This window comes from Mizuhopecten yessoensis, unplaced genomic scaffold (assembly GCF_002113885.1).
Source record: "Mizuhopecten yessoensis strain PY_sf001 unplaced genomic scaffold, ASM211388v2 scaffold10603, whole genome shotgun sequence".
Lineage (NCBI taxonomy): Eukaryota > Metazoa > Mollusca > Bivalvia > Pectinida > Pectinidae > Mizuhopecten > Mizuhopecten yessoensis.
The window spans coordinates 2,166,940-2,185,846 of record NW_018408629.1 but is presented as its reverse complement, the minus strand read 5'-3'; the positions used below and the strand labels follow the sequence as shown (position 1 = coordinate 2,185,846).

General features: G+C 37.0%; 1 protein-coding gene across 2 annotated transcripts; it reads right to left on the bottom strand.

Annotated features, from left to right (window-relative positions):
• Positions 1–4,619: 4,619 nt before the first annotated feature.
• LOC110461369 lies at positions 4,620–17,173 on the bottom strand. 2 transcript variants are annotated; one of them, XM_021514817.1, is made up of 7 exons: positions 17,091–17,173; positions 12,252–12,438; positions 11,052–11,286; positions 8,238–10,020; positions 7,541–7,638; positions 6,646–6,836; positions 4,620–5,360 (listed from the first exon to the last, which is right to left on the bottom strand). In XM_021514817.1, exons 2-7 carry the CDS (start codon positions 12,417–12,419, stop codon positions 4,692–4,694), a joined length of 3,144 nt encoding a protein of 1,047 aa, XP_021370492.1. In that variant the 5' UTR covers positions 12,420–12,438; positions 17,091–17,173; the 3' UTR covers positions 4,620–4,691. The 2 variants fall into 2 exon arrangements, with proteins under 2 accessions (XP_021370492.1, XP_021370493.1); XM_021514818.1 differs by lacking the exon at positions 17,091–17,173 and adding an exon at positions 16,603–16,955.
• Positions 17,174–18,907: the final 1,734 nt, after the last annotated feature.

Below are 18,907 nucleotides of genomic sequence, written 5' to 3'. Positions count from 1 at the left end.
AATTGAAACTTGGTAGGAATGATCGACTTAAGGTCCTGACAAAGTGGTGGTGTTTTTTGGGTCAATCAGAAATCCGATATGGCCACCATGGCCGTCATTTTGAAAAAATGTTTCAAACTCAAAAGTCAAATTCTACTCGGCAAATTTAACTGAAACTTGGTAGGAATGATCAACTCTTTGTCCTCACAAAGTGTTGTTATTTGTCAGGTTAATCAGAATTCCCATATGGCCGCCATTTTGAAAAACTATTTCAAACTTAAGCGCAAGGTCTACTGGGCGTATTTAACTGAAGCTTGGTAGGAATGATCGACTCATGGTTGTTATTTTTTGCTTGTTCAAGTGTTGTTATTTTTTGGGAAAATCAGAAATTCAATATGGCCGCCATTTTGAAAGTAATTATTTCAAATTTAAAGTCCAGTTCCACTGGGCCGATTGAACTTAAACTTGGTAGGAATGATCAACTCATGGTCCTTGCAAAGTGTTCTTTTTTTTTGGGCTGATCAAAAATCCATTATGACTGCTTCAGCCGCCATTTTGAAGAAAAACTATTTCAAACTTAAATTCAAGTTCTAATAGGCCGATTTAACTGAAAGTCGGTTTAGGAATGATCAACTCATGGTCCTGACTAACTTAACTTTACGTTATACTTAACTATTTTTTACTCAAATTGGTATGGACGATTCACATCATTATCTCCACTTCATATTTCAACAAGAAAAATAAATAAGTTAGGACTCGGGTGACCATTAAAGCCCATGGGCCTCTTGTTCTGTTGAGTTCCAGTTAAGTCACAGTCACCAACAAAACGATGCCAGTAAACACACTTATATCATAGATGTCACTACCTGCTTCCAATATCCAATATATCAATATGCCCTTCCGAGGGTCCGACAGGTATATAGTGCTCCTGCTCGCGGTGCTCTTGTTAAAAAAATTCAAATTTGGTAAAACCTGAGGCTTTGCTGGGGGTTTTGACAAATTTGGGAATCCTGATGGTTGAATTTCCCTATCCTACACCCCTAGACATGAAAGAGTATGTTCTTCTCATTCCATCTACCAGAATAAGCTCAGAAACCATGAAAATGCATTTGGACTGGCTACTTTTTTTCTGAAAACAAATCTGTCATCAAGATTTAGCAAACCCCATTTTTGCAAACAAAGTTTGCTCAGAAAAAAATAACCTAATCTTTTTAATTTGTACGGTCAATTTTTTGTAAAAGGTTTTATTTTCATCAAGTCTCCTTTTAGCATTGTGGCGTCGGAGTTTTTCCAAATCTGTGATGTCCCGTCATTGCTGAGCAATTGTGATATCACGTCACATGAAACAGGGTGCAAGATAGAATTTTTTTACACCCCTTTCTCACCCTGGACAGCTCTATCTTACACATACGGAAAATGAGAGAAAAATCTGCCTTTACCTATCCTCCTTCTTAAAGCAGCATAACAAAGGTCAGACCATGAATTTAGTCGCACGTTTTCAACCATGATGGCACAGTGCATTGGGTTCACTAACTTTTTTACTTGGGTAGAAAAGTGTTTAAAATAATTATTCCTGTTTGACTCATCATTGTGCTTAACTCCAGTACTCTTTGAGTTGCTATTTCTCTGTCTATCTCACACAGGAGTAATAAGTCATGAAAAAAAATATGTACTCAGTGTGGTAATCTTTTTACCGTAAGGGCTTTATATATCGCCCTTCATTTGTAGTCTGTCCTTAAACAATACTTGTTAGCCCTATTCCTCAAATTGCTGAAGAGTTTTTCTCAAACTTCACAAGAAAATTTTGCATGGTCCTTAGTTATGCATATCAAATTTTAGGTGTGATCAGAAAATCAAGATGGTTGACAAGTGGCCATCTTGAATGATGAGAGTTTAAGAGTTTGTTAGAGCTTTTCCTCAGAAAGTACAGAAGGAATCTTTCTCAAATTTCACACGAAGGTTCCCCAAGGTCTTATTTATGAACATCAAATATTGGATCAGACTGGAAAACAAGATGGCTGAGAGGCAGCCATCTTGAATTTTGATAGTTTAGTTTGTTAGCACTATTTCTCTGAAAATCCTGAAAGGATCTTTCTTAAATTTCGTATGAATATTCCTCATGGTCCTTAGTTATGTATATGAAATTTTTTGACAAATAGGACACTAGTTAAAGCTACTCAACAGAGCTTTATCCAATTTTGCATGTTGATTTTCATAGGTCCTAAGTTGTGCATGTTTCATCTTAAGGCTGATCAGAAAAAAGAAATGGTCACCAGGCAGATCTTTCTCAAATTTCAAAATAAGGTTCCGCTTGTTACAGATTAAGTAGTCCTAGTAAATAGGCCAAACAACCACCTCCCTTTGAAAGAGCAATGTCAAACATAGCAGTATCTGTTCTGATCAATATTTACCATAAGGAGCATCAACTTTTTACACGACTCAATCCAACAGAAGATAAAAGAAAAGAAGAGAGAGGATAAGTCTATGAAGACAGTATGACTGTGGGAGCCAAGATCACTCTATAATGGATCTCTGGTTTAACATTGGATTCTGAATTTGTCATCCATTTTTCTGCAAACAGCTTTCCCAAGCACATTTCTTGAATTAAAAAAAACACCTTTGCTTATGATCCTGTAGTGCTATTGGTCCCGAAAAAAATGTTGATTTTTAATGTTGTCTAAATAGACAGTGTGCCATTGCTTATCTTGGAAGATTTTTCATGATCTGGAAAAAAATAAAATAATTTAAACAGTTTATATATATGAAAACAGCAAAATTTAAACGATGAATTTAATTTAATATTTTATTATGTTAATACTTAACACAGTCAGCTGGAAATTTTATTTAATATTCAGCTGCAATATACCTACAACATGAACAACTTATTCAACAACAATACACAAGATATATTTTATCATTCTTAAAACACTGGATGTAATTAGAACATTGTAATGAAGCTGAAACCCTAGCCACCCTGAGACTTTCAATACTGTTTAAGCTACATATGTGTAAATTTGTAAAAGTATGAATGTAAAACACAAATGTCTTCAATTCATAGTTTCACCTTTCATTTAGTAGAAACAATAATTCTTGAAAAAAAAGTGAGCTCAAATATGTTGCAATGAATCCTTACACATGAAAGTTGTGTTGTTTTGATAATCTCCTTTAAACAGTGATTTATCGGTACTCTCTTCATTATCTTGGGCAAATTGTTCAAAGTATTGTTAGCTTGATGAGATTTCAACACATATATTTCATGATGTACACATTCAAAATAATAATTAAGCAATTAGATTAGAATGCAATGGTTTCAAATTCACTTATGAAGGAAATACAAAACGAAATACTAACGGTAATAATTTTTCAAAGAATTCTCAAAATTTGAAAATTTGCGAACTGATGTATTAATTTATTTACTAACCAGGCCTTAGAATAACTGGGCCTAGGCTGCAGCCTGGTGGTGAAGTAGCCATATCAAATCATATATTGCTCGTCTCCTTCTGATTTCCAGATACACAACCAGATAGAGATTTGTAATCATCTATCCCTATATCTACAGTGTGGTGTAAACAGCTTTCAATAACAAGAGGGCCTGTATCGCTCACCTGGATATCTAATATTAGTATGGTTATAATTATGGGATGGGGATCTCAACCATTTCAAAGTTATGACCCAGGGGTTAAGTCTCCAAGGGTGGGGCAGACCCCAAGGCCATCCTCGAAGCATATGTGCATTTATCTCTTTATACTCAGCAATTGTATATATGGTTATAGGGTGGGGATCTCAACTGTTTCCAAGCTGTGACTAAGAAACTAGGTCCCTAGGGGTTTGGTCAGACCCCAGGGTCTATTCTAATACCATGACTACATTCGTCTCTTTAGGACCATTATTTGTATATATAGCTTTGGGGTGGGGATCTCAACTGTTTCAAAGTTATGACCCAGGGACTATGTCTCATAGGGTGGGGCCAGACCCTAGGGCCATCCTGAAAGCAAATGTGCATTCCTCTCTTTATATGGTGGGGATCTCAAACATTTCCAATTAATAAACTTTTTTTGGCCCCACCCCTTAGCCCGGGGGTCATCCCCACCATTTGTACAATTTTGAATACTCACTACCTAGGGATGCTGCTTCCAGTCAAATATGGTTGATATCCATCACTTAGTTCCAGAGAAGAAGTCGCTTAAAGCAGTATAGCCATGTACATAACCCTTTTTGGCCACGCCCCTCAGCCCCCTTGGGGGTCAGCCACATCATTTGTACAATTTTGAATCCCTGCCTCCCAGGAATGCTTTTGATCAAATATGATTGATATCCAGTGCATAGTTCTACAGAAGGAGTAGTTTGTAGCAATATAGCCAAATTGCCCCCGCCCCTCAGCCCCACCATTTATACAATTTTGAATCTCCACTACCTAGGGATGCTTCCAATCAAATATGGTTGATATCCATCTCTTAGTTCCAGAGGAGAAGTCGCTTAAAGCAATATAGCCAAATTGACCCCTTTTGGCTCCGCCCCTTAGCCCCCTGGGGGTTAGCCCAACCATTTGCTCAATTTTGAATCCCCACCACCTAAGGATGCTTCCAGTCAAATTTAGTTGAATTCCAATCAGTGGTTAAGAAGAAGAAGTCGTTTAAAGAAATTGTTGACGCACGGACGGACGGACGCCACGGTATGGCATAAGTTCACCTTGGTCCTTCGGACCCGGTGAGCTAACAATCTATAAAGTCGTCTTCATCCTCACTTTCCAAGTCATAGATTATCTCAGTCTGTGTACCAGACATAACACGCGCTGTAACCACTTCCTGCTGTAATTCATCCCCATCCTGTTTCTCCGTATTAATTATACTGAGCATATGCACCTTAATCTGTTCTGGGGAAAGAAGATGGGTTTTGGCAAAGTGCATTTGCAGAGCAACTTTGGACCCATATCTCATCAAACACCCTGCCACTGTGCAAGGGAATTGCCTAGCTTTGATATGGGTTATCATGTGCGAACGTAAGTTACTGTTATCACGACAAGACTTTCCGCAGCGATCACATGTGAACTTGTAACCTTCTTCAGTATGCGACTTCCTATGGCGGTTTAGGGCGTTTCGGGACCCAACTACCTTTTTGCAGACCTCACATCTGAACTCTTTTCCAGAATGTTTGTTTCTCATGTGATTCCGCAGTTTGAACTTGTTGAAGAAACATTTTCCACAATGCTCACAAGCAAAATTGCCCTCGACTATGTGGAAGAACTTTCGATGTTGTTGAAGGCCCCGTGGAATTGGGAACTGTTTTCCACAGTCCTTACAAACAAAAGCTCCGTTGCCTTGGTGTGCTTCCTTACAGTGTTCGGTCAGTTCTCCGGTACTCTCCAACACCAGACCGCACTCCTGCAATTATGAAGAAATATCAAATACTGCTTATTTCACATATAAAGTTTTCATTAATTTAAAAACTTTTACATACTCATGGTTAACATCAAGCTTAAATCTCTGGGGGTTATGTTCACCTTTTTTCTCTAGACCCTGGAATATGCCATAATAAAATTTAAGGCTCTGCATTCACCACCTTGTGGATATTTTTAGTGGGATCGTTTGATGTACATCAAAACAATCACACAGCACTGTAAGAAAAACTGACTGGCTTTGAGTTCGGGTATCCCTCCTCTCACCCTCAAAGGACACACCGACAGGGTTCACCCTTGTGATTGGTATTCTTTAAACACCAAATATCAAACAGCTACCAGGAAACTGCAAACTTTGATTTTGTCATGACGTATTGCATTTGTGCAAAAAATTCCAGCATGGGTTAAACCTCTAGCTTTTAAAATTAACTAAGGAAATTCAGATAAATACTGGAAATCAATAGCATGCAACAATACACAAACAGCCACGCCTCAATCCATCTAGCCTCCACCAATCTGATTATCCAACTACCACCGGGTGTTTGTATTTTAATATACATATATCACACTGTACACAGAGACATTTTCGCCGCATTTTCATTTTCACCTTCGCTTTGCTTTGCATTGCACCCTCCAAGGTGAAAATTTGTTGGTATACAGTGAACCAGGTACATGTATTTCACTTTTTCCCATTGATCCAGTTGTTTTACATTCCAGACACTTTAACTTGAAACCGATCTTACTGGATTGGTAAAATTTCATTGTTAACACTAAAAGTGACTTGTATTAAGTTGTAAAGTAAGGTGATATTAATTTATCTCCATAGGCATGTGCTACAATTGTATAAGGATTCGCACAGACATTTTATTATGAAATTCAATGCCTTTTTAAGGCTTCTCTCAGTAAAAAGGAAGCCTTTTAAAAAACTATTAGCACTGCAACCCCTAGCCTGACAATAACAAATATGTGAAATGCTAAAATCTAATATGGAAATTATCTCACAAGAAATACTTCTTTAACCCACAAAATTAATAATCAACTGATAATTAAGTAAAATTCTATGCATTTGACACTTTCAAATTATTTTCAATAAATGTTTGGTTTTCTAGGGCCTTCTACTCATTTTATGGGCTTTTTGTGGTCAACCTTTTTTTAGAGCTTTATCAAGCTTTATCATGTTGTTATAAAGATCAGTTCATCACTGTGTCTTTGTCTTTTACACAGGTTGACACAGATAAGAATCTGTGACCTGAGCTGCGCTTTCTACTTACCTTGCAGATGGCCTTGAGTTTTTTCAGCGAGTATGGGTGAAACACCTGAACATGTTTCACATAGCTGACGAGGTTTGTGTAGACCACATCGCACCTCTTACACAGCTTCTGGGTACGGTTACACAAGTCAGCAAACCATAGCTCATTATGTAGATCCTCGATGAAGCGGAAATACATTATCATCTCTTCACCTGCAAATTGAAATATTTGTGAGTCAAGTTTGCTTTTAGTGTGTCTTCTCATGTAGGTACAATGTCTAGTTCACAAAGTTTTCCTTTAAAAATTTCTCTTAGGATTTGACACCTGTTTTCGTCATACATTCGTAGATCATGGTGCACTTGGTACAATGTATAGTTTACTAGTCTTTCTTTCAAGTTTTTTTTACGAATTGTTAGATCATTTTTTTCTCTGTATTTCCTGCAGATCAGTTTCGTAATAAATTTCCTTTTGTATTAATACAAAAAGAAATGAACCCTATTTATGGCTTTACTAATAAACAGTTGAATTTGATCACATGATCTCACTTGATGCCAGTTTAGACAGGTTTCACAGAAACCAGTTTAAATATCAATCATCATTAACTCATCTATAGATTACATTAAAAGTTCACCTCAAATTCAATCTTTTAAATATTATCTGTAGATATGAGTACTTTGCATAATTATATTATCTGTCAGAGGGTGGTTATTTTGTTTAGTCCCAAAACTTTTATATTTTATTTTAAATTTTAATAATAATGACAATATCACCGTTTAATATTGAACTTGTTATCTCTTTAATTTAATTGATATAACAAGCCTTGTATAACATTTGAAAAACAGAGGTGTGCAAAACGTTATTGCATACATTTCTCACTGATTTATCTGCAAACAAATCCATTGCAGTGCTAACGTACCCTCCTGAATGTCTTCCCTGGCTACAAACCAAATCTCCTCGTTTTTACAATAGCTGATCAGGTTACATTCCTGTGCATTCAGAGTGGGCCTCAGATATCTACAATAAACAACACAGTACACACTATAGATCAGTGCTCAACACAAATATCTCCCCTTATTACGTTCAGGGTGGGCCTCAGATATCTATAATAAATAACACAGTACACACTATAGATCAGTGCTCAACACATTATCTCCCCAGATTACACTCAGAGTGGGCCTCACATATCTGAGATTTTTCTTGACAATTTGCAAAGAGCCTTTTTCTCATATATCTAAACTTTTCTGCTAATGTTGATTTCATTGATAATTGCTATCAATATGGAATAGCATCCTTGCTCTCATTCAGGAATTTCAGTTTTCTCGAAAAAATCCTTCTATGTAGTCTGCAAAATAAAATACACATGAAAATAAAGATATTTACAGAGATGTGAGTTATATGAAACGATTTAAGTTTTTTTCTCTCAGGATTTTGTATTTTCAAACTACCGGAAGTATTTCGTTGAAATTTCGTTTGTTGGTACGTTTACACTAATATCAATGAAATCCTTAATACATTCTCTGCATAATTTCTTACAGTTCCACTGGATCTATGAAAACCTTGGAAAACATGCACACAGTAAACCTTTGATGTTACACAGTAGTTGATAACCTTACCTGCACCAGTTACTTGTCATCTCATTGCCGGTATTGATGAAATTGTACTTAATTATTTTCTTGTCCACTGCGCTGATTGTTTCCTCTGTCTCGATAAGCCACAGATGTGTGAAGTCCATTTTATGTGAAATCTGTTCAAAAGTCAATTGTTCACCCACCAATGGTCCAAAGTGGGTGCCCTTCTCAATGACGTCCGAGGCAAACACACTTAGACCATGTCCATCTCTGCTACTGAGTACAAATTCTTTGGGGAGTGACTTTAGGGAAAGCATGGTGGAATTCAAACAGCTCATATTGTCATTTATATTCAGCCTAACTCGCCTTCGCATCAATGGACATTCAGCATTGTGGAGGGCAAGGCACATCCGACATTTCTTCTCCTCTAATTCTTCTTCCAGTTCGTCCTCATCCTTTTTCTTCTGCTTTTGTAAAGTGACATTCTCCCCCTCTTCTACTTCCTTCTTTATCACAATATTTGTATCTAAAGTGACTGTCTCCATGCTTTTAGAATGAGATTTATCTCTTTTTTTGTATTTTGCAGGTTGTTTTGGTGGTGGGGCCACGTCTTTTGGACTCAAATGCCGTTTTGGTTTAGGATTCTTGTAATTTGGCTTCTTTTTCCACTTTCCCTTCCATTTGCCTTCTGTCTCTCTTTCTAAAGTTTCATATTTTGGTCTGGCTTTCTTTGCCAGTGGTTCCTGCTCTTCATCACTGACATCTGATGCTTCATCATCAGAATTCACATCTTTTGAACTTTCATCTAAACTGACTGCCTCTTTTGCTTCATCTGCAGAAAGTGGTACAAAAATTATCTTCTTAGATACTGGATCTACAGGAAAGACACTGCCATCTTTCCTGACAATATTTCGGCTTGCTCCAAGCACAGACACCATCCTTGGTCCTTTGTTTTGAGGTTTGATCAGCGACTGTAATTGTTGTGAAGACGTTCTTGAATCTATTTCTGAGGCCTGCACTGGCACCATTGCTGCCGCCACCTTTTGTGATATTGCTGCCACTTGTTGTGATGATGCTGCCACTTGTTGTGATGCTGTTGCCACCTGTTGTGATGTTGTTGCCACCTGTTGTGATAATGTTGCCACCTGTTGTGATGCTTTTGCCACATGTTGTGGTGGTGTTGTTGCAACCTGTTGTGGTGTTGTTGCCACCTGTTGTGATGTTGCTGCCACCAGTTGTGACATTGATGTCACCTGTTTTGAAACTGGTGGCATCATCTGGATTAGAGCTGGTGCTGTTTCTTGGTTCAATTCAGGTGATGCCACCTGTTGTGAACTTCCTGGTTGTGAAGAGGACCCTTCAACATGTGACATAACAGGTACAGTTGCCTCTGGTGTACTTTTAGTATCAACTTGTTTTAATGGGGGTCTTGAAACTTTAATGGTGTTATAGACTGATTTTCCAACATCCTGAGAGTCATCTTTATGGGATGTAAGTGTTCTAGTAACATAGATGTATTCTGTATTTTCACTCTGTGCTGTTGGATATTTTTTGTGATGTTTAACTTGCTTCGAGTCAATCACCACTTTTGCCGGTAGTGTTGTTTCACTCTTACTGATTACAGTAGCCTCAGGCTTGACTGGCTGGGGTGCAGCTTGTTGGGCAATCTGTGGCGGTTTCAATATCAAAGGTTGCGACCTCATTGGTTTTTCAATAGCTTTAATGGCTATCTTTGGATATACACTTCTCGGCTGTATACTTTGAAAATGACGGATATTTTCTGGTCGATGGGCTTGTTCATCCAACTGTACTACATAATTCTCCAAGCCTGCAATGAGACAAAGAAAATATGTTCTATTAGTGTTTAAAATAAAATCATAACTGTAAAACAAATATTCCTTCATAAACATTTGTAAACAGAGAAATTGACCCTAGCAATGACATTATAACCCACTCTTTCTGTTAGGCCAATATCTGTTTTACATCCCTACATATTGCCATTGGGCCAAATCCAAATGTTCATACACTGAATTACAATAAAGACGAGGTGTTTCATTTTGGTTACCCAGCAATCTAAACCTTTCAAGTGAACCTGACTAAACGAACTGAAGTCTATAAATAGACACACATGCTGGTGATACCCAAGAAAAACATAAAAAGAAAGATGAATGTATCTATTTCACTATAGTAAAATCATTGGTGTTCCAAAAATTAAATAGGAAATACATTTTCTTCAAAAAGTGTTCCATTTTGTGCAATCTGATTAAAATCATATGATACATGGCTTCGTTAACTTCGTACTACGCCTGAACATTTGAGTGTGCCGCGGTCAGGGTCACATTCAGGTGACCTTTATATTTATAAATACTCATTAAATGTTGACCAATCAGAGACCCTCTTTCAAATGGGCGCTCGGAGTTGTAACAAATATGGCATACTTTGGTGAGAACGATGCGAAAGTTCTGAAGTTATTTGAGATTGATCGTCTGAAACCCGAACAGAAAAAGATATTCGAAGCTTTATTAGAGAAGAAAGACTGTATGGCGTTGTTGCATACGCAATTATTACCCAATGGTTGCGTTTTCCTTGGCGTCGTAGAAACGTCAGTTCCCGCCACCATATCGGTTTTGGAAAACTATTCTGTTCGATACCCCTCGCTATTTATCTATCAACAATGATATTCCGATTTGCTGGCAAACTTTTGCCAGCGCGCCTCTGATTGGTTCATCTAAAGTTCACTTGAACGTGACCCTGACCGCGGCACATTCAGATGTTCAGGCGGAGCCATGTAACAGATGATTTTAATCAGATTGCATTTTGTGCATCCACATATAGACAGTATGAAATATTCCTAGATACCTGGAATTATGATACGTTGGGGCTCCTGTCTGACCTCTTGGTCCTGTGGTGCCATCTGGATAATAAACTTTTGCATCTGGTCTCCACCTTCTTCAATGTACTTGACAGCCTCTATGGCCTCGGATGCTGTGGCCACCTCCGTCTCTGTCTCCACCTCCATACCTTCGTCAAGAAACACAATCGTGTCCTGGCCCTCTAGTCCCTGTATGGCTTGGCTGCCATCATGGTGGTACACCTATAAAGTGCATTAACATTCATCATATTACATAATTACCTGTCCATAACATTATCAGCACAGTTTGGGGTTAATTAAGATTAGCATCCTATTCTGTCTTTGCATATTGCAGAGTTATCTTCTCTTGTGAGCAGGTATTGATTGTTACGTCATTGGTTTGTGAGAGTAACGTCATCAATTTTTGAGAAAGAGACGCAATTTTCTCACATAAACCAATGACGTAACAATCAATACCTGCTCACAAGAGAAGATAACTCTGCAATATGCAAAGACGGAATTAACAACTAAAGGATGCGCCTCCATGTGTGAAATGTATGCGTGTGGAGGTGGTATGTAGGTGTATTGCCTCCATGTGTGAAATGTATGTGTGTGGAGGTGGTATGTAGGTGTATTTGCCTCCTTTCGATACTACAGTTTTTATGCTAACTTTAGAATGCTACCTTGCTGAAATACCACGCTGAAGGCACACAGCATGACACATGTATTCCACTCTGTTATTATTAGATATCATTGATCAGTGGTACAAACATATCAATACAGATTTTATTAACATGCGTCACTAGATTAAAGACATCATCTGTAGCACACATGTGATATATTACATTAACACAGATTATTAAATATTATACGGAATAATTCTAAGATAATTTCTGATCAAATGAAATTAGTCCAGGACTCAGAATTCAGCTTTGCATACATTTAAATCACAGAACTGAGTGTACAAAGTTCAATTTCACTCTGTGTGTGGTTGTGTAGAAAAGAACACTGGCAAAAGATTTCCTCTACCCTGCACTACTGAGACTGTGACCGTGTAGATCTCTACCCTGCACTACTGAGACTGTGACAGTGTAGATCTCTACCCTGCACTACTGAGACTGTGACAGTGTAGATCCCTACCCTGCACTACTGAGATTGTGATGATGACTTTTATGTGGAGCTACTGGTACTTTGCTATCATGATTTACCTGTAATTGTCCATCCCCATCACTGGTGGTGTAGATGACTTGTCGGCTGTCAATGATTCCCGTCATTGCCCCAACAGGCTGTACACCACTAGGGTCAAATCCTTCCACCAGCTCACCAGTCTGTGGTGCGTAGTGGTACTGTATACTAGCATTCTGAATTTGGTCCATTTTTATTACCACAGTCTTCCTACAAGTAACAAATTTTAGTGTAAAGACATATTTTCTTTAAAAACAGTAAAGTAAAATGTAGAAATTTATTTGAAAACTTGTATCACTAGTTGTATGTCTTCCCTTTTCAACAGCTAGCCATTGCATAAGTTGAATGACTCTTGGATAAGTAGTGGTCTATTCAGGGGTTGACACTAACTTTTAATAGGTGGTGGACCGCAGGTCCACCTGCTCTCTTGATCTGGTGGACCTGGTTAATTTCTGGTGGACCTGAATAATATTCTCAGATCTGGGGCGCTTCGCGCCCCGGTCGACGAGCGTAGCGAGGAGTGGGGGGTGGGTTCGGGAGGGGGTACCCCCCCTCCTGAATAAGAGGGGGGTATGGGGGTCCTCCCCCGAATTTTTTTAAAAGCTAGATGCAAAATCCTGGCATCTGAGGGTTTTAAACAAATAATGAAGGTTTTTTAATTTTCTGTAAAATACTTGTTTTTTCTCCTTATTTTTTATTTTTTTCCATTTATGAACAAGTTTTAGTAAATGACACAGAAACATGAAACAATTTTCTCCTTGTTTATTATTTTTTACATAGCTCCCATCCAAAGGTGTTTGAAATTCTGACTGTAAATTGAGATAAAGATCATATGAAAAAATAAGGATAAAATAATATACTTTTTTATAGTATTATACCTTTTTTATATGATCTTTATCTCAATATACAGTCAGAATGTCAAACAAATTTGCCCCAACAGTAGTCTTTACGTATTTTGTTGCAACTCTATTCAATCCTTCCTGGACATTTCGGAATCATCTTCTGAGTGCACCATACCCCACATTTCATTAAGTTTGTGTCAGTATCATTATTGAGCCATGTAAACGATTTTTCCATGACTCCTGAAAGGATATCATCCTTTTTGTTGCCCATACAAACTTCGTGTTGTTTTTGTTCTGTTGAAGTTTTTAACTTTTTTTTTGCCAGTGGTTGTAAACCAAGCCATTTAAAAATCGCGACACAGGCGATACGGTACTAGTCTAGTACAGATACTAAGTTAATCGACGGACACGATCACCTAAACGATATACGCTATAGAATACGATAGAAATCAAAACGTAACACGAAATTGTGAGGCTAAGTTTACCTTCATTTATCGGTTGACCACCGTGATCGTGACGTCATCGTCATTTTAGTGCTTATAATAGCGGCAAACTATACCACAAGCGACTCAAACGCTGAAAAGATTCCGACTTACCGCAAGCGGTTTCACGCACTTCACTCGTCCAAGAATGATAACGACAACTTTTAGCGGGTTAACAACACGAAAATACGATACATTTTTTAACCAGATGGGATTTTACGGCTCGCTGGCGAAGGAAATAAAGTCTTTATTAGTATATTTCTGAACAATATTCTCAAATATATATACACTAATCAAGTAATATGTGGTGGACCGGCGGTCTACCAGCTTTGGAGATTAAGTGGACCGGCCAAGATTTTAGTGGACCCGGTCCTCCGGTCTACCGTTAGTGTCGACCCCTGCTATTCATTTATCCAACGGTTACCTATCAGATATATACATGTATATGAATAGGCACTACTCAGTACATGTACTCACAGATGAAAGTTTAAAAGTAAGATAACTCCCCTGTTTTGTGTTGGACCAGCCAGTGAGTCGAAAGCACCCTTCGGCCCTTGACAGGTACAGCTTTCACTGGCTGATCCAACACAAAACAAGTGATTTATCCCTTACATATATACATACAATGTGTTCAGGTTATATCATATACCATTTTTTCAAGTCATATTTTCGCTAATGTTGCAGAGCCCTTTTAGAACACCTGGGCCCGTATTCATGAAACCGTTCTCATGCTCAAGCCTGGATTTTGTGCTCAAGTCTTATTTCTTGTTCCACTTATAAATTATTTAAAAAATCTGATTTTGTTAAACTTTTGGACAAAAATTGAAGAAACTAGAAGCCGAATACTGTTTTCAATACTTGAATTTAAGTTTTTGATGGCTGACATGATTTAGGTGGGTTACAAGAAAGCTGGCATGAGCACAGAATTCATGCTTGAGCATGAGAACGGTTTCATGAATACTTTTTCAAAGGTTTCCATGTAGATCTTTTCTTTGTTCATATTTTGCCCTAGTTTTATCGATTTATAATTCCAGTCATGGATTTGTTGACACCTCTGTATTCTCTTGTTGATGTTGTTGTTGTTTGTAGTTACACAAACTTATATATATATATCCAACAAATTGGTTGCCTTTCTGACAGAAGTTCATGCAGAAAATTTGACCGTTCGTCTTGAGTATGAAAACCCCACCAAATCATACATAAATATCTCTGTAACAGACAAAGAGAAAATGTGAGCTCATTTTGTGAAGGTTAAGAGCTTTCAAAACTAAATCTCGGACTAAAGGGAGATAATTTATGAGAGTATCAGTCTGTCACCATGATAAAATACTAGCTGCTTCCTACTGACTGGGCTATAATTTTATCTTTGAATCTTATTCACCATAGCAAATAACTTCACAATTTTTCAAAAAGACCTACATTATTTTTCATGGTGATAAACTATGGCTTAATTACTGTTATGTTGGAACACTGCACTTAAATTGGAATTCAAAGTATAACCTCTAAGCTTGTTTTCCAATCCCAGTGTTATCATGCATGCAATAAACATGTTTGAATATTGAATAAATACTGTTTAAATTAAAGTTAACATGTGAACATACCAAGGCCAGACAAAAGAATGTGTTTCCTGATGATTTTTGTTTAGGATAGGTAGGTAAGTAATACGTTTTAATTTCAAATATGATTTTATGTGGTTTAGTATATAGGAGAGTGATCTTGACTTTAACAGTGCTTCTTTGTTAATTGTCTCAAAAAGTTTAGGATAGGCACAAAAATAGGGTAGGTAGTAGGGCTGTCACAATATATCTGAAAACAGGTGTATCGCAATACATGGGTATATCGTATTGTACCACAATACAGAGATGAAATATTGCTGTATTGCTGTATCGCAGTATTTTTCAAAAGCATATTTTTATGTATCTGCTTGGTGTTTTAACATGCAAATTACTACAACTTCTAACAGAAATGCCAATAAGCATAAAACAGGCTTTTAATAGTTCAAATTTTCTTATCGATGGTTGGTTTGACAAAAATCTTAAATCTCTGTAATCCATATTATATATGATTAAGTTTGATAACATTCTAATAACAACTTATTATAAAATTGAGCACATCCTTCCTATAAAAATATATCGGGATACGTATCGCAATATATTAATTCTGTATTGCAATATATTGAGTTGGCGTATTGTGACACCCCTAGTTGGTAGGGTTACCGGAAACACCCAATATGTTTGTTTGGCCTAATTATAAATGGCAAATGAATCAAACAATACAAATATGACTTGTTGTTTACAATTCCTCTGCATTATGAAGTTCATTTGGAAGATGGCGGTGAAATTAACGGTGTAGTGTGACCTTATTATTAAGGCCCGAGTCCAGTCATTCCCTACCTTCGACAATCTGTACCAGGGGGAAATAGGGTAGGAATATTGATTTCATATTTTTATTTATAGTGGTATGAAGTCGATAGAGCGATGAGTTTTTCTAAATATAGAAAAATTGACGCAGTAACCTGAAACGCATTGCCATATCAAACCCTTGTATGAAGTTTCATGAAATTCCGTTCAGTAATGAAGTCACTAGAGCGCTAGTGGTTACGTTTTTTTGTATCAATAAAAATAGTATGTGACCTTTACCTCTAACATAGAAGCCAGAAATGTGAACTTGTTCAAGCTATATATTGTCATACAAAATACTTGTACATATATATATGAGGTTTCATGAAATGGAATGAAGTCGGTAGAATGATGACAAAGTTTTTCTAAAAATAATTAAAGTGACTCTGTCCTTCAACGTTGAAACCCGAACTTGCCATACCAAACACTTGTATGAAGTTAAATGAAATTCCGTTGAGAAATGAAGTGGCTAGAGCGATGACAAAAAGTGTACGTAATATTGTACATGTATACATATATCAACTCGATAGTTTGTTTGAAAGGGATAATAATGTGTATTTGTCTCTTTGCTAGTTATACAGGAGAGAGATCATCTTTTATCAAGTCTTGCAATTGACCAACCCTTGTTTCAAGTACTAGCTAGTGAAATACCTGGTTGTAAAAAGTTGTTAATTTGGGAGCGAAGACTCAGAAAAAAGAGGAAGTGGAATGTAAGTTGAATTGGACTGGGTCGATCGTCGGCAACCAGGTAGCTCAATTAGTAGATCCTCAGTTCAGAGTTTGGAGATTCCTGGGTTCGAACCCCAGTCTGGCACTCCTGTTACACTGATTAGATAGTGTACGGATAATTACACAAATACATTCAGTATCATAAAGAATTTTGAAAATACATGGGTTTCAAGCAAAATCTACAGCCGTCATCGTATCATAAATTAATTACTACCTCCATGAACAACTTCAAAATGAACTAAAATATTGGTACGGGCCAGGCCGGATTTCTGACAATTTTTTCAATATATTTCCGCATATTGCGTGTTTGTAATAGATACACATAAAGAACACAATGTTCAGTATCGTAATGCACTTGACAGATAAATAGTTGCCATGCATATATCTTAAGCTGTCGTAGTATACTTTACCTTCAGGAAGACGCTGAGATTGGAAATGTTGCGACCCCTAACAAAGGGCAGATAACTGTATCCTCGTTTTCATCGGTTTTCCGCGCCCTTAAGAAGCAACCGCTGTTTCGTACTCATATAGTCAGAAATTAATTGAAATTGCTGATCGCTGTCAAAGACATATCAACAATTTAATGAAACAAACAAAATACTACCAACTAGTAACACAGTAATTATTTAAAATACGAACACATTTCACCAAGTACTGCCGTCACCTACGAAGTGGCACATTGCACTGATCTCATGTTGAGAGGATTTGTCGTTCATGTTATGCAAAGTTTCGTATTTTGTTCTGGGCATGCTCGGAAAAACCGGGTAAAGTCGAAGCGGTGCAGTATATAGTCATGGTTTTCTGTTGCATTTTTTTCATTTTGCACTAATTGTGTAGGGTTATACTGTATCAGCGAAGTGCATAAATGGTATTGGCAAGTACGTTGATCTCTATTATGCGATGTCATGTTATTAATCTGCTTCTGCGGTAACCGGAGGCCCACTGTTTATTGAAAACAACTAACAAACTCTTATAGAATTTATTTAAAATCCCAACATCGAACACTTTTAATTGGATTTAACTCAGGAGATAGATTACTTGCGAAGGGTTTCTCTCCATGGCCAAATAGATGATATTTATTTCATTTATATTGTAAATAATATTATGATATTGCGGTAGGGATAAAAGCCGAAAAGTAGAGGAAAGTAGAGGAAAAGGTGTCGAAAGGGAGCATCAATGCTTGTGAATTGAATATTTCTTGATATATATCGAGGTATTCTATTATGTTACGGAAGATTGGGTCAAACAATAGTTTTATGTCGTCAGAATCACTGGTTTTGATCGCCGAAGTGAGTCACGAAAACCGACAATTGGCGACTTGCCGACAGTGGTCAGAAAAGGACTGATCTTTGAATTTCTGGGCTTAGTCAATGATGTTTTGTCGTTTGTTTATTTGTATACTAACCCAGTTATAGCAAGATACACAACTGACACGGTTTAATTATTAAGATTTCAGTAATTTTCGGTCGGCAACTCCACGTGTTTTAGGGCACAGGAAGTCGGCACCGTCGTCACAGTGTTGACAGGATTTGTCGTTCATTGAAACTATACAATAATAATAAATAATTAATTATGATCATAGTTAAGTGTTGTGTAAGTATCTCACACAATGGCTGCTTTTGTAATTTTCTGAGATAGGATATTATAATACAGATCTTTTGTGAGCAACTAAATTGTATTGATTATCCATGGAATAATATTGATCAAAAGTTGTTTGGCTTGCTATTAAAATTAAAGCCAAGGGCCTTAATGAAAGAGTGAATTTGTATCATTTTAAGTCCCCCATCTGCATAGTAATGTAAAGTTATGATATCACAAAGTTTTATAGAAATAAAGTGTGAAGTCTGTTGCTTAACATAATTATAGTCCTCTACCTATATACAATACAATGCCCTCAAAAAGTTCTTTTACATATGTTACTGTTGTATTGGTTAGTGTAGCGTTTTCACATACGAAAATTAAATCTGTTACAAAATGGTCAAAAATGCATGAAAACTTTCTTCTTTTTTAAATGTTCAAATAAATGACATTAATAAAAGTGAAAAAATGGTGTTTTTTTGCAGGAATTTGTGGAAAAATCACTTTTCAGAAAATACATTTTAAAACTCATTAAATTCACTTTAGAAGTTTCTTTGTATTTTTTTATTTCATAATTAATAGAAAGCATTTGTGTTATATGCAGTGGATCACACTTAATTGTACATATTGACTGTAAAAGGTATTAGAA

Coding starts and splice junctions, on each gene's coding strand:
- LOC110461369 (XM_021514817.1), bottom strand. CDS start 12,419: ATGGACCAAATTCAGAATGCTAGTATACAGTACCACTACGCACCACAG. Junction 7,639..8,237: donor ATGACAAGTAACTGGTGCAG/GTAAGGTTATCA, acceptor TGTTTATTGTAG/ATATCTGAGGCCCACTCTGA. Junction 5,361..6,645: donor AACTCAAGGCCATCTGCAAG/GTAAGTAGAAAG, acceptor TCATAATTGCAG/GAGTGCGGTCTGGTGTTGGA.